Consider the following 22,912-nt stretch of genomic DNA (forward strand, 5'->3'; position numbering starts at 1 on the left):
CATGCATGGGAGGCCCAGTCCCGACACCAGGACTACAACCGAGAGACCATTTTGCTAAGGCCACCTGGCCTGACAGTATGGGAGTTTCAGGAGGGAGAACTAAGAGTTTGACATGGACTGGTAACAGTGTATTTTTATTTTTGGGAGTGTAAAACTAATTCTAATTATAGTTGAGAAATTCCTGGGAACACAGTAGCAGGGGAAAAGTAGCTTTATTTCCTCAGGAGAGCTAACCAGATTCCTGGAGCTGATCCTAAGGAAGAAGAATCAGAGTAACTAGTGTACATCTGTGCTATTGTTTCAGATTAACAACAATCTCAGACACGCTGATGAAATGTTCTGGAACCATGTATCCATGTGCATTTTAAATGGAGGTGGTATCCGGTCGCCCATTGATGAGCGCAACAATGGTATGCTCCCAGGCCCAGCTCCTCAGTGTGTCATGTTTTCTCTCTGATCTTTTTCTGCTGTGGTTCTTGCCTTGAACACACCCATGTGCAGCCTCAGTTCATCTCTGCTGCCAGCCATGTACCAGAATGTCATTCCTTTAAGTTAGGGTTAGCCATTATTAAAGTCTAAGACCTAGCCCGAAGGACACATACAAGCTTACATGTATTCACACACAGAAGCTGCAGCTGTTGGTGGAACTCAAGCTTGGTCTGAATTTCTGATTTACAAAGCTATACTAGTTGTTTCTGATTTATGCAAAATATCAACAGTCTCCACCTTGGCATCTGAAAAGAGACAAAAATCACCAGTCTTCTGTCCTGAAAAAGACATACCAGTGGATTAAAATGTTACCTTAGTATATTTACAGATATCCAAGATTATATCATATGGCAAAACAAATCAACTACACAAATAAGACACCCTTGTAGTCCTCCCTGATTTACTGTGAAAACCAATCGGTTATCAGTATAAGGCCCCAAACGCATCCCATTGTCAGAGAACAGGGACAGGTTGCAGGGACACACTGTTTGTCTGGAGGAACTGAACTATGCAAAACAAACTACTGGAGATCCAGCCCCAAGCTAGCAGATCTAAGACTGAGCATGGTGACCTTCTGAGACACAGTCATTTGTGAGCTCCTGCCACCTTGCCCAGTGGTGGAGTGCAGGGTCAGAGGCCTCCTAAACTCATTCCCTCCCTAAGTGTCAGGAACCACTTAGACATAGCTGATGATGCTCTATAAGCCTCCCCATGTCCCCTTCATTTCTTCCCCCAGTGCTGAGGGAAACTGGTCATGGTGTTAGCATTTTCTCAAGCTATTTTCCTTCTTGCCTCATCTGTGACTACCCTCAGGCACAATTACCTGGGAGAACCTGGCTGCTGTATTGCCCTTTGGAGGTACATTTGACCTGGTCCAGTTAAAAGGTTCCACCCTGAAGAAGGCCTTTGAGCACAGCGTGCACCGCTATGGCCAGTCCACTGGAGAGTTCCTGCAGGTGGGCGGTAAGTCACCCATCCTGTAGGGCTGGCCCATCCAAAGTGACACGGGATTTCCTGCTGGTTGGCTCAGCTTCCCCCTCACCAAAATTCATGTAGTCAGGTTGGTTTAGATTTTTCCAACACCAATACCTCATCCCTTAATGGCTGTGGACTCTCAGAGCCACTGAGATTAGATTGGGGTCAAAGCCCCAAAGCCCTGACAATAAGCAGTATTTGCCAAGTCTGATTTGGACATCAGATGGGTCCTCTAAGCAGGTCAGCTGCTTTGAGGTCTAGTTTCTAATAAAATCTTAGTTATTTAAGCATTCAATATTCTTTAAAAAAAAAAAAAAAAGTCCTCTCCTTTGTTCTACTCATCGTTGCCTGGAACTATGCCAAGATTTAAAGGAATGCTGTCCAATCTGTATTAACCAGGATGATTCCTGGAAGGAGCAGCCTACTGCACAGACACACCTTAACGCCTGGTTCTAGTCCCACTGTGACCTGGGGCAAGTTCTCAACCCCTCTGGGCACAGGGAGAAAACTTTTCCTGTTTATCTCATGGGCTGTAGTGAAAGTTGAACGGAAATAAGTGTTTCCTAAATTGCAAAGGGCTTCTGAAACACTTTTGTTAATAATTCCACAGTCCAGTGAATTACTCCTTTAAAAGTAATCTTAGTTTACCTGGAAACCATAATCTGGCTTCATTGTTTTAACCTTAGGTTGTGGTCCCGCTTGATAGATAGAATTGCTTTGCTGAGTTCTCCCTCTGCAGAACACATTGCTGTTGAGATTGAAGGGCTACAGAAGGCAGTGGGGGCCTATCCTACTGCCTATGGGGCAACCCAAACATCCTCCATTTTCCCAGAAGGGAGTTGAGGGAAAAGCAGTTTTCTGATGCTCTAGCAAAGCACTGCATAGCTCTATGCCTTGTGAAAGTCACCCAATCCCAAGTGATTACCATTTAATGGTCTTCAAAATTGTAAAATGCTCTGTGCCTCTGATCTGTTTTTCACTTTCTAAGGCCATTGAATCAATTTAGTAGGCCAATTCAGCATTTTAAGGGAAAAACAGAAAAAGATGTGGTTTCTCCATGTAGAGTCACCCTTTACCCATTCTGGTCCAAAGCTGGTTTTCCTTCCAGTGGTCCTCCTATGTCCTGGAAGGACTCATGATAAAGGGTAGCTGCAATGTCACAATTCTCTTGATAAAATTTCACTCAAGTTTAAACCAACGGAAAAACCACAGCCCCATGCCCCAATTCTAGAGTTTGACCAAAATTCCTTAGGAAACAGAAATCTCCCTTTGGATCTGGTGAAAACAGACTAATTTCTTTTCTAGGAATCCATGTGGTATATGATCTTTCCCGAAAACCTGGAGACAGAGTAGTCAAATTAGATGTTCTTTGCACCAAGTGTCGAGTGCCCAGTTATGACCCTCTCAAAATGGATGAGATATATAAGGTGATCCTCCCAAACTTCCTGGCCAATGGTGGAGATGGATTCCAGATGATAAAAGATGAATTATTAAGACATGACTCTGGTAAGCATGAGTGTCTCTTCCTTTCTCTAAAGAACAACAAAATTGGGCCACGAAGGGGAGCTACTAGTGGTGCCAGGAGGGCAAAGTGACTCCCTGTTTTGCTGACTCCCTCCTGCTTTGCTTGTTGGAAAGCAGCAGCACAGCACAGCAGAGAGGAATATGTACCCTGTCACTCCCCGAGCACAAACATGCCTTCATCCAACCCCAGAGAGAAACCATTTGTAAATCAAAAATGTTTTCAAATCCTTTTAACTACATCTAAGCACCTATTTAAATTGTGAAATATAAATGAGTTTTGCATTTACAGAAAAATCACACCTCTGGAATTTTAGAATACGGAAAACCATCACATTCAATCATTTAAATTTTCTTTCTTGAAGAAGCTTTCTGTGTGAATCGGTCAGGTAGAAATGGATGGGGTAAGCGCCTCCCTTTCAGCACAGTGGGTTGGTGGTACAAATCATAGGAATAACCATACTTGATGTCAGTTGGTATTTCTGGCAGCATTGAGGGACATTATATGCCAGTCTCACTTTTAGAAATCCTGTTGAGTCACATTATGTGCATACAGACCACTGACATAGAACACACTTCCCCTTCCTCTTCCTAGGGTAGAGACCAGCATGCTTACAAGACACACAGGTAGCTTCTTGGCATTTCTGGGAAGTTCCACCAGGATCTTCTTCAGTCTTATCATGCTGGACCTGTCATTTTAGCTACTTATTCCAAGGAGGGTGGAGGGCAGGACCAGACCAAAGGAGGCAGCCCTTTCTGGGAGGGAAGGTGCTGGCTTCTTCTGTCCCTTCCGTGACAGAAGATGGAAGGGCAAGCGTAAAAGCCCTATGAGACAAAGAGGTTGATAGTCATCAGCTGTCCACCACTCAAGCCTAGACTGATGGATGTTAGAAAGAGAAGCTCATGCAGAAGGATAAGGAAGCCCTGGACCTAAGGGTTCTCAACACTGGTTATACATTAGAATCACTTCAGGAGCATTTTAAATTAAATACCGATGGCTCAACCGCATCTCTTAAGAGATTCCAAGTTAATTGGATTGGGGCTAAACTCTTTTTCAGTGATTCTAGTGTATACCCAGAGGTGAAAATCACTGAAGAGAGAAGGGTTCTTAAGTACCGGAGTGATATTTTTAAAATTAAATTCTGTTGGGTCCCCCATGGGTTTGTTGTAGCTATAGGCAATTAGCATTTATCCTCTCCTCTCTTTGGTAAAGGAAACCCCCCTAAGTCCCATCATCATCATCAATTACGTGAAAATAATTATTGGGGAGGCAAACAAAAGGAAGCCACCCTTGTTCTGGAGTGGTTCAAAGGCTATGATGTCAATGACCTCTTTCTAGTAATCTCAGAGCTGAGGCAACTCTACTTCCCCCAATTACCCAATATTGAACAACAGACACATTTTACATCGGGAGCATGAAAAAGCAATCAAATTCTTTGTACTTATGATCACCAGCGTTCCTGTCTTCTGTGACACTTTACCCCTGCTTATGAAATAGCTTCCCTTTTATAATTACAAAGGACTACCTTACTATTGATTGACAATTACCTTTTCTGTAGTTAAAATAATGTATATGTTTTTCTAGGTGATCAAGATATCAATGTGGTTTCTACATATATCTCAAAAATGAAAGTAATTTACCCAGCAGTTGAAGGTCGGATCAAGTTTTCCACAGGAAGTCATTGCCATGGAAGCTTTTCTTTAATATTTCTTTCATTTTGTGCAGTGATCTTTGTTTTATACCAATAGCCAAAAATTCTCCTTGCATTTAATGTGTGAAACTGCATTTTTTCAAGTGAGATTCAAATCTGCCTTTTAGGACCTGGCTTTGTGACAGCAAAAACCATCTTTACAGGCTCCTAGAAGCTGAAGGTTAGAGCATTATAAAATGAACAGACTGACATGATTACTCAGGGTCAGCGACCTAGTGAGTTAGAAAAAAAATTAACATAGGGCCCTGTAAGGAGAAAGCCAACTATATTTAGTTTATATGTCCAAATTTTAATAAAATTGTACTAACAATTTTAAACCATATTTTTCTTCCTCAGATCCACTTCTAATCCATCAAAAAGCTTATGTTTACATAAAATTTTATCATTCACAAGGAGTTTTAAGTACATTGTCTCATTTGATATCCACAACTTGCTTTTGGTAGGAAAGAGAGATGTTTTTCCCACCTATCAGATGAAAAAACTGAAGCTCAGAAAGGGTTGACTTGGCCACACAGCTAATGCTGACAGATCCAAGACCTAAACCTAGGTCTTTTGAACTCAAGTCCAGCACTCTCAACTATATCAAGTTACTGTTCAGAATGATACTTAATATCTGCTCTCTTCATAATTATCAATAGCCCCAAGCTCATGGATGACAAATTTCTGCTTTATTTCTTGTGTCTATTTTTTCACTTTTTAGCTCCTGTTGTAATAGCAAGTTTAATAATATAAACACACGATACCATTCTGTCTTGCAACACCCATGTGCCTTTGATGAGTCAGGTAGCAAGCTGTAGTAGATAATGAGAAAGGCCAGAGGCTGCAAAAGACAGTCAAAGGACGGGGAGAAAGGAAAGGGAAAAACAGGACACCAGGACTTGTTTATATTATAAAAGAGCAAGAGATAAAGAGAATTTACACGTTAAACAGGTATTTTGTTAAGCAAAGTGCCCGACACATGGCATTAACTGTTATTTTATGAGATTCCATCAGCTCTGCCTCTGTCCCCTTTCTTCTTCCTAACATGAAGGTATCATGAGAAGAACCTTCTAAGATAAGCTATAATTCTAAACCTGCAGCTTTCCCTCTCCAGCAAGATGCCAGCACTGCACTCATTCTATTCATACCACACACACCTAGTTATGGAATGTCCAGAGTTCTCGAAGAAATGACTTTAGGAAGAGGTATACATTTTTGAAGTCACTCTGCCTCCAAATCTGAACAGTCACTGTAAATCATTCTTAAGTCCAGATATGAGAACTCCTCTGAGTGGGTGGTCAGCAAATACCCATGCTGATGAAATTACTTAGGCCCAAAGAACAAATACTTAAGATGGGAGTGGAACAATATGAGCCTGCTCAGCTCTGCATTAAGTAATTCAAGAAACGGGAAGCTTCACCTTAAAGTGTGCAAATGGCAGCTAGAGGTTTGGATAGGGAGTATGTTTGTTTCTTAGTGTTTACAAATATTAAGTACTCTTGATACAAAACATACTTTTAAACCTCATAACCTTTTAATAAAAGTTGTTGCAGTAAAATAATAGCCTCGGTTCTATGCATATATGGATTAGCTATAAAAAATGTCAGTAAGATTGTACAAGGAAAATTAGAGAAAGGTACATTTAGGGTTTACTTTTTATGCTTGGCCAGTAAAAAAAGGTAAATCTTATCAGAATTTTTTAAATAACTTTTTTAAAGTTCCCTAAATGTGTGTGTGTATTGTGCAGTGGTATAAGAAATGACTTTGAACCACTTTGCAATTGTAGATTTCCAACAATAAAATTGAAGATATGCTCTTTAGTCTTTGATAGTTATTTCTTCTCTCATTCAAACACCTGCAACTCAAGACAATATGACTGAAGGAAAACTCTGACAGATTTTCACAGGTATCATTTCTTTTGATCATAAGCCACTTACCATCTGATAACCCTCCATCCCCCCTCACACCCCTAAAATGAGAAGAAAAATGTATCCAATTTTTAAGTAGGAGAGAAAAGTGAGTGGTATTTTAAGGAAGACTACTAAATTTGGTGGCTTTGACATACAGAATCTGATATAAAAATGGTTTTGAGGCCAGTACTGATTCCTACAAATAAAAACTTCCAAGTTAATGTTGAGGATTTTAATTTACCTGTACTGGCTGTGTGCCCAAGAATCTTCCTCAAGTATACTAATAACACAATGAGTTGGTTTCATTATACCTCAATTAGTCAGACACATAAAAACCATGTTAGCTGTCTTTGTTTGGGCTATTAGTCCATTCTCATGCTGCTAACAAAGACATACCTGAGACTGGGTAATTTATAAAGAAAAAGAGGTTTAATGGAGTTACAGTTCCACATGGCTGGCAAGGCCTCACAATCATGGCAGAAGGCAGAGAAGGAACAAAGACACATCTTACATGGAGGCAGGCAAGAGAGTGCGTGGAGGGTAACTGCCCTTTATGAAACCATCTCACTATCAAGAGAACAGCATGGGAAACATCTGCCCCCATGATTCAATTACTTCACACCGGGTCCCTCCCATGACACATGGGGATTATGGGAGCTATAATTCAAGATGAGATTTGGGTGGGGACACAGCCAAACCATATCATTCTGCCCCTGGCCCCTCCCACATATCATGTCCTCACATTTCAAAACCAATCATGCCTTCCCAACAGTTCCCCAAAGTCTTAACTCATTCCAACATTAACTCAAAAGCCCACAGTCCAAAGTCTCATCTGAGACAAGGCAAATCCCTTCCACCTATGAGCCTGTAAAATCAAAAGCAAGCTAGTTATTTCCTAGATACAATGGCAGTACAGGCATTGGGTAAATACAGCCATTCTAAATGGGAGAAATTGGCCAAAACAAAGGGGCTACAGGCCCCATACAAGTCCAAAATCCAGCAGGGCAGTCAAATCTTAAAGCTACAAAATGACCTCCTTTGACTCCATGTCTCACATCCAGGTCATGCTGATGCAAGAGGTGGGTTCCCATAGTCTTGAGCAGCTATGTCCCTGTGGCTTTTCAGGGTATAGCCACCCCCACCCCACTCCCGGCCTCCTAGTTACTTTCATGAACTGGCGTTGAGTGCCTGTGGCTTTTCCAGGTACATGGTACAAGCTGTTGGTGAATCTACCATTCTCACAGCCCCCTTCTCACAGCTCCTCTTCTCATGGCTCCATTAGGCAGTGCCCCAGTGGGCCCTCTTCACACAGCTCCATTAGGCAGTGCCCCAGTGGGAACTCTGTGTGTGGGGTCCAACCCCACACTTCCATTCAGCACTGCCCAAGCAGAGGCTCTCTCTGAGGGCCCTGCCCCTGCAGTAAACTTCTGCCTGGACATCCAGGTGTTTCCATACATCCTCTGAAATCTAGGAGGAGGTTCCCAAATCTCAATTCTTGATTTCTGTGCACCTGCAGGCTCAACACCACATGGAAGCTGCCAAGGCTTGGGGTTTGCACCCTCTGAAGGCATAGCCCAAGCTGTACCTTGGCCCCCTTTAGCCACGGTTGGAGCTAAAGCAGCTGGGATGCAGGGCACCAAGTCCCTAGTCGGGACACAGCAGGGGGTGCCTGGACCTGGCCCAGGGAGCTATTTTTCCTTGTAGGCCTCTGGGCCTGTGATGGGAGGGGCTGCCATGAAGGTCTCCCACCTGCCCTGGAGACCTTTTCCCCATTGTGGTGATGATCAGCATTTGGCTCCTCCTTACTTATGTGCATTTCAGCAGCAGGCCTGAATTTTCCCCCATAAAATGGGTTTTTCTTTTCTATTGCGTCATCAGGCTACACATCTTCCAACTTTTTTTTTGTATATGTGCTGCTGAAGTGAGCACAAATCTTCCAAACTTTTATGTTCTGCTTCTTCCTGAATGCTTTGCCATCTAGAAATTTCTTTTATCAGATAACCTAAATCTTCTCTCTCAAGTCCAAAGTTCCACAGATCTTTAGGGCAGAGGCAAAATGCCACCAGTCTCTTTGCTAAAGCATAGCTAAAATAACCTTTGCTCCAGTTCCCAGTAAGTTCCTCATCTCCATCTGAGACCTCCTCAGCCTGGACTTTTTGGACAAAACCATTCAACAAGTTTCTAAAAAGCTCCAAACTTTCCCGTATCTTCCAGTCTTCTTCTGAGCCCTCCAGACTGTTCCAACCTCTGCCTGTTACCCAGTTCCAAAGTCACTTCCACATTTTCGGGGATCTTAATAGCAGTAACCCACTCTACTGGTACCAATTTACTATATTAGTCCATTCTAACAGTGCTAATAAAGACATAACCAAGACTGAGTAATTTATAAAGAAAAAGAGGTTTAATGGACCCACAGTTCCAAATGGCTGAGAAGGCCTCACTACCATGGCAGGAGGTGAAGGAGGGGCAGAAGCACATCTTACATACCAGCAGGCAAGAGAGCATGTGCAGGTGAACTGCCTTTTATTTAACCGTCAGGTCTCATGAGACTTCCACTATCCAAAGAACAGCACAGGAAAAACCCACTCCCATGATTCAATTACCTCCCACCGGGTCCCTCCCACGACACATGGGGATTACAGGAGCTACAATTCAATATGAGATTTGGGTGTGGATACAGCCAAATGATATCAGGCTGCTATAGCAAAATACAATAGAATGGGTGGCTTATAAACAACAGAAAATTTATTTCTCACAGTTGTGGAGGCTGCAGAATCCCAAAGCAAGGCACTAGCAGATTTGGTGTCTGGTGAGGGCCTGCCTCCTGATTCATAGACGGCACCAACTGACTGTGTCACCAGAAGATGGAAGAGGGCAGGTGACTTTGGGGCCTCATTTATTGGAAGCACTAATCCCATTCAGCACCCTCATTACACAATCACCTACCAAAGGCCCAAACTTCAACATCATCACACTGATGATCAGGTTTCAACATTCAGAGTTTGGGGGAAAACAAACATTCAGATCACAGCAGTAGCTGCCTTCAGCAGTCTGCCACAAGAGTAGGCTGGGTTTCTTAGAGGAAAGTTTAGGCTGCTAATAGGTGTCCTTCAGAAGAAGTTGCTACCTCTGTGAGTAAGTAGTCCCATGGATGTTTGGTTTGGCAAGAAGCCATAGCTGCTTGCCAAGATTAGGCAAAGGTTCCTGTACACAAACTGGTTGGCTTAAATTACAGAAATGTATCATCTAACACTTCTGGAGGCTAGAAGTCTGTGGTCAAGCTGGCAGTGTTGGTTTCTTCTGAGGGCAGTGGGAGAGAATCTGTTCCATGCCTCTTTCCTAGCACCAGGTAGCCTCTAGCCTAAGGCATCCTTGGCTTATATATGGTATTCTCTCCATGTCTTTACATCCTTTTCTTTTTTTACTTGATTATATTTGTGCCCAAATTTCCCTTTTATAAGGCTGTCAATAATACCGGATTAGTGCTCGCTCTATAATGACTTCATCTTAATTGTCTACAAAAACCTCTTTCCAGGTAAGATCACATTCATAGTTACTGGGGGGTTAGGACGGAAGTCCCGCCACAGGACTTCAAGATCTTTTTGGAGGATACAATTCAACTGATTGCCAGTCCTCAGTACAACTCCATAATCAGCTGCAGCAGCCCTGGGGCAACCTGCAGCTCTATGTCCCATATACTTTGTAAATGAGAGGTTATAATTTATGGTGTTTTTTTGTTTTTTGGGTTTTTTCCCCTGACAAAATCGAAGACATTTTGAGCTCCTTTAGCTCCTATACAGCAAAAGGAACCTGTTTTCTTACCCAATGCAATCAAGGAAGGAGCTTTGGAGTTTTACAATAAATTGGGAGGATCTCAAATTTCTAGTGAGTAGTGCCTCTGAGGCCTCTAAGAACCTAAATTAAATACTTCATGAAAGACACTGTTAACAAATAAGCTAGCTAGAATATAAAAACAATTAACTCTAATCCATGACAAGCATGGCTGGCATATTAGTTACAACAGTGAAAATTATACTAGGCTCATTATTCATTAGGATACTTGGTTGGAGAAAAATATATTCTGTAAACACAGACATTATCAGAAGGGTATTAGCTTGCTCCCCAAATCAAGCAACTTGGAAAGCTATCCTAGAAAATGGACAGCAAGGTAAGTGAGGCATGGCTAAAATGCCACGGCAAGAAGTCTTAGTATACAGCCCTGGTGCTGCAGGTCCCAGACTAAGGCCTGGAGAGCTGCTGGGATCATCTTTGTCAGCTAAAACCCAGAAAGACATTTGACTATTCTTGTGCCTTGGTATGTTGCCTACATAGAGACGGGAACATCTAAATTGCTGAGCCTGGTTCAAGCCCAAGTTCATAAAGATAGAAGGCTGACTGAGGAATGAACTCCAGCCTTTTGGTTTCTGATACAGTTTGGATACGTGTCCCCACCCAAGTCTCATGTTGAATTATAATCCCGAGCATTGGAGGTGGGGCCTAGTAGGAGGTGACTAGATTATGGAAGTAGATTTCTCATAAATGGTTTAGTACCATCCCCTTGGTACTGTTCTTTGACAGTAAGTTCTCATAAAAACTGGTCATTTCAAAGTGTGTGGCAACTCCCTGCTCTCTCTCCTGCTCCTGCTCTGGCCATGTGATGTGTCTGCTCCCCCTTTGCCTTCTGTCCTAAGTTTCTTGAGACCTCCCCAGAAGCAAAGCAGATGCCACCACCATACTTCCTATACCGCCTGCATAACCATGAGCCAACTAAACCCGGTTTTCTTTAAAAATTACCCAGAAATGGCCCCTATGAAAATGAATATGAATTCATGTACAAAACATATTAAAAAAAAAAAAGTTAAAAACAAAAAAAATCACCTTCTAAGTCTTCCTTAAAAACTACACTTTTAACTTTCCCTCCAATAATGTATATTCACATGTGAGATATCCAGATTTTCATGAAAGTCAAAAATGCCAGAGAAGTAAACAAAATAACCTTTTTTTGGCAAGACAAATCATTAAATAATCTGTAAGCATGTGAGTAATGATATCGGCCCCTAAGATACTTCAAAGTATTATTTTATAGGAATAAATAAATACAACTAATCAAATTTTTAACTGAGCTGGATGTTCTTAATTGGATGTTGATTCTTTGTTCAGCTCTAAACTCCACAGATGAAGTAGGGAAGGCTATACATTTGAAGGATAAACATATGTTTTATTTTACTGGTAAAATCACAATGCACAGACTTTATATTAGCATTAATACAAACAGTGCTGCTGAAAATTTCACTAACTCGTCACATTGTGAAACTGTGATTATGTGATCACAAATTTTGTGTCAGCACTAAGAAATACAAATAGCATCATTCCTACCCATTTACAACACAGATGTATCATTAATCTCCTTAAGTCTTCTTCATCTAGCCTTGCCTCATTCCTCAATGAAAATCTATCTCTGAGGCCGGGCAGGGTGGCTCATGCCTACAATCCCGCACTTTGGGAGGCCAAGGTGGGCGGATCACAAGGTCAGGAATTCGAGACCAGCCTGATCAACATGGCGAAACCCCGTCTCTACTAAAAATACAAAAATTAGCCAGGGGTGGTAGCAGGTGTCTGTAGTCCCAGCTACTCAGAGGGCTGAGGCAGGAGAATCACTTGAACCTGGGAGGTGGAGGTTGCAGTGAGCCGAGATCGCATCACTGCACTCCAGCCTAGGCGATATAGTAAGACTCTGCCTCAAAAGAAAAAAAAAAATCTATCTCTGGATAAAACTGAAAAGAGATCCCATCTACTACTGGGGAATAAAAGACATAATGAACAAACTAGTAATGTAACTTCAGTAACTGCTGTTCTATAGAACTACAGCACTGTTAACACAGGCTGCTGGTCCCTTGATTATCTGATCACTGCTTAAAATTCTACCCATCCCCATCCTATTCAGAAAAGCCCACAACATGCAAATGAGTGAGAGTAGCATTAACTTTTTGACACTTTTCTAATACCTAGCCTGAAACACAAACATATTGTACAGATGTACAAAAGTATTTTCTTTTACTATATTTTATTCTATAAGCTTTTTTTCTATTTTTATTTTTCTTTAATTTCTTTAGAGAAAGGGTCTCACTCTGTTGCCCAGGGTAGAGTGCAATGGCACAATCACTGCTCACTGAAGCCTCAACCTCCCAGGCTCAAGTAATCCTCTCACCTCAGCCTCATGAGTGGCTGGGACTATAGGGATGTGTCACCATGTCCGGTTAATTTTCCTTTTTTTTTTTTTTTTGCAGAGAAAGGATGTCACTCTGTTGCCCTGGCTGTTCTCAAACTCCTGGGCTCAAGGGATCCTCCCGCCTCAGCCTCACGCCTGGGAATACACCTACTTGGTAGGCTGAGGCAGGAGGATCCCCTGAGCCCAGGAGTTTGAGGCTGCAGTGAGCTGTAATCACGCCTCTGCACTCCAGCCTGGATAACAAAGTGAGACCCTGTCTCACAGAAGTTTAAAAAAACAAAAAACTAAGACACATACACACTAGTGTAAGCCTACACAGGGACAGGATCATCAACATCACTATCTTCCACCTCCACATCTTATGCCACTGAAGGTACTCAGGGGCAGTAGCATGCATGGGGCTGTCCTCTCTTAAGATAACAATGCTTTCTTCTGGAATTCGTCCTGAAAAACCTGTCTTGAGCTTTTTTATAGTCAACTCTTTTTTTTATAAGCAGAAGGAGTACACCTTAAAGTAATGCTAAAAAGTATACTATAGTAAATATATAAGCCAGTAATACAGTGGTTTATTACCAATTTTATGTGACTGGAAATACAGGTTTGCACTAGCATCACCACAAATGTTGTCCTATGACATTAAGTTGGCTATATCACCAAGCGACAGGAATTTTTCAGCTCCATTACAATCTTATGGGGCCACTGTCATATATGCAATCCATCATTGACTAAAACATCATTATGAAGCACATGACTGTACTGTTTTTCTTATACATACATACCTATAAAATTTAATGTAAAATTAGGCACAGTAAGATTAACAAAATAGAATGATTACAATGACATACTATAACAAAAGTTATGTGAGTGCGGTCTTTCAAAATATCTTATTATACCGTACTTGCCTATTTTCAGACCTTGGTTGACCTTGGGTAACTGAAACCTTGGAAAGCAAAACTGCAGATAAAGGAGTACTACTGTATAGTGGACTAAGAAGACATACTCATTTGTTTCTTCATTCAGTCAGTCATTTTTTATTCTCATGTTGATTATATCTGAAATTATAACTTGTACATATGTTATTATACAGTCTGCTAAGAACAACAGTGGGCAAATTAGACTTCTGTTTATACTTCTATTGTAAAAATATAACATTTTTTAGGAAGTCAATAAATGGTAATTTAAATGCTTTCAATCAGAATCTTCTAATATGTAACTATTATCCTTAGCAAACTAATGCAGGAACAGAAAACTAAATACTGCATGTTTTCACAAGTGGAAGCTGAACAAGGAAAACACATGGACACATGGTGGGGAGCAACACACACTGGGGCCTGTGGTGGGGGTCCAGGAGGTGGCAGGGGGAGGGAGAGCATCAGGAAGAATAGCTAATGGATGCTGGGCTTAATACCTAGGTGATGGCTTGATCTGTGCTGCAAACCACCATGGCACACGTTTACTTACGTAACAAACCCACAGGGCCTGCACATGTACCCCGGAACTTAAAAGTTGAAGAAAAAAAATTTAATACTTTTAACACAATCTTACATGTTCTTTATAAATTTCAAAGTGTTTTCACATCTATTTAACTTCATTGTATCTCCCCCAACCAGAAAAACTGACAGCTCTGTTTATGTAAACACATTTAAAAATGTGTTCTTCATGAAGCTCATACACTAGAGGACACACACAAACATGAATAGAAAGGAATGTGCAAAGTAAATTTTTGAAATAAAACAGGGAGCATACTTTTTAAAGGGATCCAGAGAGTGACTACATCTGAAAACAAGTTCCTTTCACGGTGCAACAGTGACAAGAACGTGAAGACTAGAGAGATACTAATTCAAATTCTAATTTTACCACTCGTTCAGGCCTCCATATCCTCATCTATAAAATAGAAGAAACACCACCTCAGAGTTGCTGTGATGATGTGTATAAAGTGCCTGGCAAATTAAATAGGGATTGCATTTTAGTTCCTTTCACCTTTCATAATGTGGTTTATTAACTGTATATGTTCAGACATTTATACATAACATCTTCTTTAAATAGAGCTCACCTATTGTTATGGATTGAACTATATCCTCCTAAAATTCATATGCTGAAACCATAAATCCCAATGTGACTATATTTGAAGATAGAACCTTTAGGAGATAATTTAGGTTAAATGAAGTCCAAAGAGTCAGACCGTAATTCAACAGGATTGGTGGCCTTTTAAGAAGAGGAAGAAAGAATGAGATTTCTTTTTACCTCTCCACATGTGTACAAGAGGTCATGTGAGCACACGGCGAGAAGCCAGCCACCTACAAGCCAAGAGAACAGGCCTCAGAATGGAACCTAATTTGCTGGTACCTTGATCTTGGAATTCCCAGCCTCCATAATTGTGAGAAGTACACGCCTGTGGTAAGCCACCCAGTGTCTAGTGTTTTGTTAAGGCAACTCAAGTAGACATGATACACCCACAAATTTTTTCTTATCTAAATAAAGAGAGTATCACAATTTAAAGAAGAATAGTTAGTAAGGATGACATAAAAAAGGCTGTAAAATATTTTATTTTTCCAGTTTACCTATGACATTTTAAATAATAATATTCAAAATGCCATGGATTTAAATGTGAATGGTTTGATCAATTTTCCACCTGTCCCTGAGAAATCAGTAACTGTTCATTAAGGCTTGGTATTAAACCACTGATTCGGGCCAGGCGTGGTGGCTCAAGCCTGTAATCCCAGCACTTTGGGAGGCTGAGACGGGTGGATCATGAGGTCAGGAGATGGAGACCATCCTGGCTAACCCGGTGAAACCCCGTCTCTACTAAAAAATACAAAAAACTAGCCGGGCGAGGTGGTGGCACCTGTAGTCCCAGCAGCTCGGGAGGCTGAGGCAGGAGAATGGCATAAACTCCGGAGACGGAGTTTGCAGTGAGCTGAGATCCCTCCACGGCATTCCAGCCTGGGCAACAGAGCGAGACTCCGTCTCAAAAAAAAAAAAAAGAAAAAAAACCCACTGATTCACGGAAACTCATACACATCCTAGAACTTTCAAGTATTTAAAAGTATAACAGAACTGCTAAGAAAACCTTTTAAAAAATTTGTAACACCTAACAACCATTTTTTGAAATCTTGAGAAAAATGAATGGTATAATTAAATTTGTTAATTTTCTAAATTATATTCAGTGTTCTCACTTTACCCAGCTTAGTGTCTAATACATGGATGAAGCTCAATAAATATTCTAAATAAACACTACAGCCAATAACCTAATGCAAAATGCTCAATCGTGACAAATTTGTTTCAAGGATAACTGCGAGACATGGTAAGGAATTGCAAAAATTCTGAAACACTGATTCTTTAAAAATAATCTTTTAAGTTAACTTTCAAGAAGTATAAGTAATTCTACATTTTTCTTTTGAAGAGATAACAGACAACATAAACTAAAAATCTACTTGCCTAAATTGTTTATATGAGCTTTGGGAATATATTGATAGTTACAGACAATTCAGTGAAACTTAGAGGCAACCACACAATCACGAGTATCTGTAAGTATTCAGTTTTCACACTGAACAGGGCTACGGCCTGTCAGACACCCAGCAAGAGTAAGGAGAAGTCCCTTGTTTATTATGAAAAACTCATATAGGATGTTTTATTTATAGATACACAGTTAACTATGTACAAAATAAAAAAAGGAAAACCAATCTACTAAAATATATTAACTCTAAATAAGAAAATCAGATCTTACTCCTGTTTCTCCATACTAGGCATAATTATTTTCAAAGTTATACAATACGAAGTTTATCAGTCTTATCTGTTTGCCCTATCATTACGAATTTTCTCTTTTAAAAATGGCAGTAACAAGTGACGTATGTTCTAATAAAATTTGGATCATAGCTAGCAAATGAAAGGCTATGAGACTCAATCACTTTTAATCATTATTAAGTTTATGTTAGTCTTTATTAAAAACAAAAAATAATTAAAATTTCAGACAGCAATGTACATAATATATATAAGAATATACCCAAAAAAGTACACTTATACCACCCTAGCACAGCAGAAATTTCAATGGGTTATTCTATACCAAATCCAAGTGTTTACATCCAAGATGTCACAGAGGTAACTTCCTTTTGTACCTAAAGTAAAAATAAATCCATTTAACATAAGACAAGAAGACACAGGTTCATTTGTAAATTGCCTAACAGCCCTAGTTAGAATTAAAATTCTAACCTAAGACATATATATATTGTAAACCAAAATAAATTGGTTGGCATATGGAGCAAGTAATATCTATGTTCTAGATACGAGAAAAAAAGGCAATATTTAATGACAGACCTTATGAAGTCTCAAACATAGCTAAAGGTTTCCTGTTGTTGATTCCCATGAAAATTAAATATATAAAGTCTGTAACTGCCACTCTGTTTTAACATGCAGTTAATATCACAACTTGAAATTTTTTTTTTTTTTTTGAGATGGAGTCTCGCTCTGTCACCCAGGCTGGAGTCCAGTGGCGCGATCTCGGCTCACTGCAACCTCCGCCTCCCGGGTTCAAGCAATTCTCCCGCGTCAGCCTCCCGAGTAGCTGGGATTACAGGCACCTGCCACCATGCCCGGCTATTTTTTTGTATTTTTAGTAGAGACGGGGTTTCACTGTGTTAGCCAGGATGGTCTTGATCTTCTGACCTCATGATCCCCCTGCCTCAGCCTCCCAAAGTGCTGGGATTACAAGCGTAAGACACGCGCCTGGCCAACTTGAAAGTTTATAATAAGTAAATAGCACAAATCTGGTTTCCTCTACTCTGCAAAAGTGACACTTCATTGCAATACCACAGCACTGAACAATGGTTGTTTCATCCAACCAAAAGGATTAGTCAAAAAATAAGACAGAAAATAATGACTTGAAACTTTGCTCAAAACTCAAAATCCTCAAGATTCAACATAATAATAATATGATCGTGCTCTAATTTTAGTTCATTTTGTGCTTGGGTTTATATAAAAATTGCTTCAAAAATACTCCAGTTTCTTACACAGCATATAATGGTGCAGATGACAACACTGAGCTTGGCCTATTCTAGTGCTAGGACTTAAACTCACTTCTCCTGGAAAGACTGTATAGGGTCCCTATCTGCTTGTAATTAAAAAGGGATGAAGTCAAAGCAGAAGCTATTCAATAGCTGTCCCCCACATTTGTTTGGGCATGTTTAATAAAGAAAACATAAAAGGCAACTTGCTGAGGTTAATTTTTTAAAGAATCACAGAGAACAGAGACAAGGGTTTTCTTACATTTATGTCCCTAATTAAAATAAATGTCAGCATACCATTAAGAAAATAATGAATAAAATTACTGCTTTTCAGTTACCTTATTGAGCTCTGGAAACAGTTCCTGTATCACAATGTCCAATAAAACATAAGTCAGCTAAAGCACCAAAAAAAGAATAATAATAAATGTTAAGGCACTAAACATAAAAACCATAAAAATGATAAGCACAAAATTAAAGATTGTGGTTACTTCTAAGTGGGAAGGCAAGGAATGGGACTGATAATATAAAACAAGCACAAAAATAGCCTCGGTAGTATCAATATTGTTCTATTTCCAAAATAGGTAATAAGTACACATGTGTTTGTGTAAGGACACTCCATTATGCCTCATTAATTCATTTTTATGTTAAATATTTTAATTTTTAGAAAAACAAAAACACAAAATTACAATGTATCAAGATCTCAACAGAATATATAAAGCTTATATATAGTTTACATAAACCATAAACATAAAAATATTAACTGGTTATTCTATGTGACTTGAACAATGGAATTATCAATTTTTAATTTTTTACTGTATTTCATGAATTTTCTATTCCAAATTTTCTACAATTACTATATATTAATTTTAAATCAAAATAATTCATCTTATTAAGAAAAAAACTGACATAAAAAGAGTAACACACATAAAACTTCTTTTCTATCTGAACGTTTAAAATTATATTGCCTTGGTTTAGTATAGTGTCATTTATACAGCTAATAAGTTACCAGACACCTTACTATGTCATTCACCAAACCTAGCCAACACGAGTTTATCAGCTTTAATGTGCTTTACCTGCTTGTTGAGTACTGGCTGCTGTAAGCCATCAAACAGAAGTCTGATGCTTTCATACTTGGTTTCTTCACCAATACACTTGACTAACAGATCTAAACAAAAAGGCCACATGTGAAATAATTTTATATTATAAAATGACTCACCATTAACTGGATCATAAAGCAAAATCACCACCCTGTTTCCCAGATATTAGGCAAAAACTGCAAATCAGTACTCCCCAAACCAGTGTGTCTATAAGAGGCTCCTGGACAAGAGGTTTTTAGGGTCACGTTGACACATGCAGTATCATGTATCCCACTTTTGGAGATTCACAATGCACAATGCATAATGCAAGCTCCGAGAAATGCTGGAGTTAAAGAAAAAAACTGCTACTTGGAAAATAATACTTACTGTATTACCCCACTAAGGGCAAACAAAACAAATTAAACCCCAAAATGATGTTTGCACATCTGTACACACATGTATAGAAATGCATGGAAAAATGTAAAGATTAACACCCAGTGGAGGATAAGCCGACTTCTACACAGTGGGCAGAGGATAGCTTCTACTTTTTATTCTATATATTTTCATAGTGCTCTTAATATCAGAAAAAAGAAGTTTAATTTTTAAGGCAGACTTTTCTCAGTGAATATGAACACCTAATTTCTGGACTTTTGCATAAGTTACTATTAACTATCTTACAGACCAATCATTTTAGGAAATATAACAAATATTTAAACACTTATTTAGGGTCCAACAAGTACAGATTTGTGTCTGGCTGTATAGATGTCATCCACCACTAATATCCATTCTGTTACCAAGTCAATCCTTATTAAGATCTCCACTGAATGTTTTCCCCAAGCAGAAAAAAAAAGAAGTTATTCTTATATAAACAAGGTACTCAAATATTTATCCTTTTCCCCTATCATAACTAAACGCCTAGTGTTAGTCATAAAATATTCTAATGCTAGGAGACAAGGCCAAATTTAATTTACAATAGGCATAGTATATCCTTGGTATTTTCAAGATATGTGGCCCAATACAAATCTTTGTTAATCCTCAAACTCACCAATACTACATGGAATTTCCCAATTAATATGCATGAAACTAATGAACACAGACACGTGATTCCTTCAGATACTTCAGGTGTCACTAAGCAAGAGATGAGGAGCAGAGAATCTTACAGAAAGGAATGTTAAGCTTACTTAAGAGCTAAGTTACTCTCCCAAACAGGAGTCTTAAAGTGAATGTGGTTTGAATTTGTGCCTCAGCAAAATAACAAATTACTATATTCTCTGGTTCTCCATGTTGTTTCTGAGTATCAAAGCTGAGACTGTTAAAAGTATGAACACTAAGGGTCACTATATCAGAAAACAGGTAAAAAAAAAATTATTTCATCATTTGCCTACAGAAAATTTACTAAAAACAGCTTACTTTCACTTTTATATTCAGAGCAGACATTTAAGTTAATTATTTTCACGAGGAACAGCAGAACTATTCTAAGGCTAGTTCTTCAATATTAAGAATTCTCTAAGGTTCTGTCCTAAGCCCTCTTCTCTTTTTAAAAAATAGACTTTTTTTAAAGTAGTTTTGTGTTCACAGTGAAACTGAGCAGAAGGAAGAGATTTCGCATATGTTCCCCGTCCCAAAACATGCTGTCTCCCACACTATCGACATCCCCAACAAGAGTGCACATTTGTTACAACTGATGAACACACATTGGTACATCATTATTACCCAGAGTCCATAATTTACATTGGAGTTCGTTCCTGGTGTTGGACATTCTGTGGGTTTGGACAAATAGATAATGATATGTAATCACCATTATAGTTTCATTGCCCTAAAAAATCCTCTGCTCTGCCTATTCATCCCTCCCTCCCCTCCAATCCACTGTCTTCTTCGTTTTGCCTTTTCCAAAATATCAGAGAGCTGAAATTATACAGTATGCAGTCTTTTCAGATTGGCTTCTTTCTCTTAGTAAGATGAATTTCAGGCTCCTCCATGACTTTTCATGATGTGACAGCTCATTTCTTTATAGCACTGAATAACATCCCATTGTCTAGAAGTATGAGTTTATTTATCCACTCACCTAAATAAAGAACACCTTGGTTGCTTCCAAATTCTGGCAATTTTGAAGTTGCTACAAACAATCATGTGCAGGTTTCTGGGTGGACATGTTTTCAACTGCTTTGGGTAAATATCAAGAAAGATAATTGCCAGATCTCATGGTAAGAGTGTGCTTAGTTTTGTAAGAAACTGCTCACCTGTCTTCCAAAGTAGCTATACCATTTTGCATGTCCACCAGCAATGAATGAGAATTCCACATCTTCACCAGCAAATGGTGGTGTTGGTGTTCTGGATCTGGGCCATTCTAACAGGTGTGTGGTGGTATCTCATGGTTTTAAATGTGCATTTCCTTGATGACATATGATGTAGAGCATCTTTTCATATGCTTATGTGTAATCTTCTTTGGTGAGGTGTCAAGATATTTGGCCAATTTTAAAATCAGGTTGTGTTCTTATTGTTGAGTTTCAGGATTTCTTTGTACATTTTTGGTAACAGTCCTTTATCTGATATGTCTTTTGCAAGTATTTTCTCCCAGTCTGTGGCTTCTCTTTTCATTCTCTTTATAGTGTCTTTCACAAAGCAAAATTTTTAATTTTAATGAAGTAAAGATTATCAATTATTTCTTCCACGGTTCATGTCTTTGGTGTTGCAACTAAGAAGTCATTGCCAAACAGAAGGTCATCTACATTTTCTCCCTTGTTATCCTCTAAGTTTTACAGTTTTGCTTTTTACAGTTAGGTCTAAAATTGATTTGTTTTTGAGACGGAGTTACGCTGTCACCCAGGCTGGAGTGCAATGGTGCTGTGCTATCTCAGCTCACTACAACCCCTGCCCTCCCAAGTTCAAGCAATTCTCCTGCCTCAGCTTCCTGAGTGGTTGGGATTACAGGTGCCCGCCACCATGCCTGGCTAATTTTTGTAGTTTTAGTAGAGATGGGGTTTCACCATCCTGGCCAGACTGGTCTCGAACTCCTGACCTCTGGTGATCCACACGCCTCAGACTCCCAAACTGCTGGGATTACAGGCGTGAGCCACCGTGCCCGGCCTATAATTGATTTTGAGTTTAGTTTTTGTGAAGGGTGTAAGGTCTGTGTTTAGATTTTTTTTTTTTTCTTGCATGTGGATGTCCAGTTGTTCCAGCACCATTTGTTGAAAAGACTAACTTTTCTTCATTACTTTTCTTCATTGTATTGCCTTTGCAACTTTGTCAAAGATCAGTTAACATTATTTATGTGGGTCTATATCTGGGCTCTCTATTCAGTTCCATCCATCCATTTGTCTGTTCTTTTGCTAATATCACACTTTCTTGATCACTGTAGCTTTATAGTATGTCTTGAAGAAAAGTAGTGTCAATCCTGTGACTTTGTTGTTCTCAATCAAAATTGAGTTGGCTATTCTGGGTCTTTTTGCCTCTCCATATAAACTTTAAAATGTTTGTCAATACCCACAAAACAACTTCCTGGGATTTGGATTGGGACTGCATTGAATCTATAGATGAAGTTCAAAGAACCGACATCTTGAAAAAAAGAGTCTTCCTATCCACAAACATAAAGTATCTCTCCATTTAGTTCTTTGATTTAATTAAAGTTTTACAATTTTTCTCATATAAATCTTGTGCATGTTTTGTTAGATTATTACCCAAGTATTTCACTTTTCGGGGTGCTAATGCAAATGGTATTTTTTTTTTAATTTCAAATACCATTTGCTCATTGATGATATACAGGAAAAGTAATTGAATTTTGTGTATTATTACTTATTATTTGCAGAAGTGTTTTGGTCAATTTTTGGATATTCTACATAGACAATCATGTCATCTGTGAACAAAGATAGTTTTATTTCTTTCTTCCCAATCAGTATGCTCTTTATTTCCTTTTCTTGTCTTACTGCACTAACTAGGACTTCCAGTACAATGTTGAAAAGCAGTAGTCAGAGCATGCCTTGCTCCTCATCTTAGTGAGATAGCTTTTAAGTTTTTCATC

At 39.3% G+C, this 22,912-nt stretch overlaps 2 protein-coding genes and 1 long non-coding RNA gene across 22 annotated transcripts in view; 1 reads left to right on the top strand and 2 right to left on the bottom strand.

Annotated features, from left to right (window-relative positions):
* Window positions 1-6,496, top strand: part of NT5E (5'-nucleotidase ecto) — a 45,181-nt gene extending 38,685 nt beyond the window's left edge. The window contains exons 6-9 of the mRNA XM_003897863.4: window positions 305-410; window positions 1,303-1,452; window positions 2,770-2,970; window positions 4,571-6,496. Coding sequence (XP_003897912.1) covers window positions 305-410; window positions 1,303-1,452; window positions 2,770-2,970; window positions 4,571-4,734 — 621 coding nt within the window. The 3' untranslated portion in view covers window positions 4,735-6,496. The remainder of the gene's footprint in view (window positions 1-304; window positions 411-1,302; window positions 1,453-2,769; window positions 2,971-4,570) is intronic.
* LOC116275328 lies at window positions 197-4,572 on the bottom strand. The gene is made up of 2 exons (XR_004184339.1): window positions 3,602-4,572; window positions 197-767 (listed from the first exon to the last, which is right to left on the bottom strand). It is a non-coding gene; the product is annotated as an uncharacterized LOC116275328 (long non-coding RNA).
* A 10,223-nt stretch (window positions 6,497-16,719) lies between the features above and the next one.
* SNX14 (sorting nexin 14) overlaps window positions 16,720-22,912 on the bottom strand; it is a 93,688-nt gene continuing 87,495 nt past the window's right edge. For all 20 annotated transcript variants that reach the window (XM_021937563.2, XM_021937565.2, XM_021937559.2 and 17 more), the window contains 3 exons: window positions 18,889-18,980; window positions 18,154-18,210; window positions 16,720-16,930 (listed from right to left, as the gene is read on the bottom strand). In XM_021937563.2, the coding sequence (XP_021793255.2) occupies window positions 16,892-16,930; window positions 18,154-18,210; window positions 18,889-18,980 (188 nt within the window). In that variant the 3' untranslated portion in view covers window positions 16,720-16,891. The remainder of the gene's footprint in view (window positions 16,931-18,153; window positions 18,211-18,888; window positions 18,981-22,912) is intronic.

The sequence above is a fragment of the Papio anubis genome, chromosome 6 (assembly GCF_008728515.1).
Source record: "Papio anubis isolate 15944 chromosome 6, Panubis1.0, whole genome shotgun sequence".
NCBI classification, from domain to species: domain Eukaryota; kingdom Metazoa; phylum Chordata; class Mammalia; order Primates; family Cercopithecidae; genus Papio; species Papio anubis.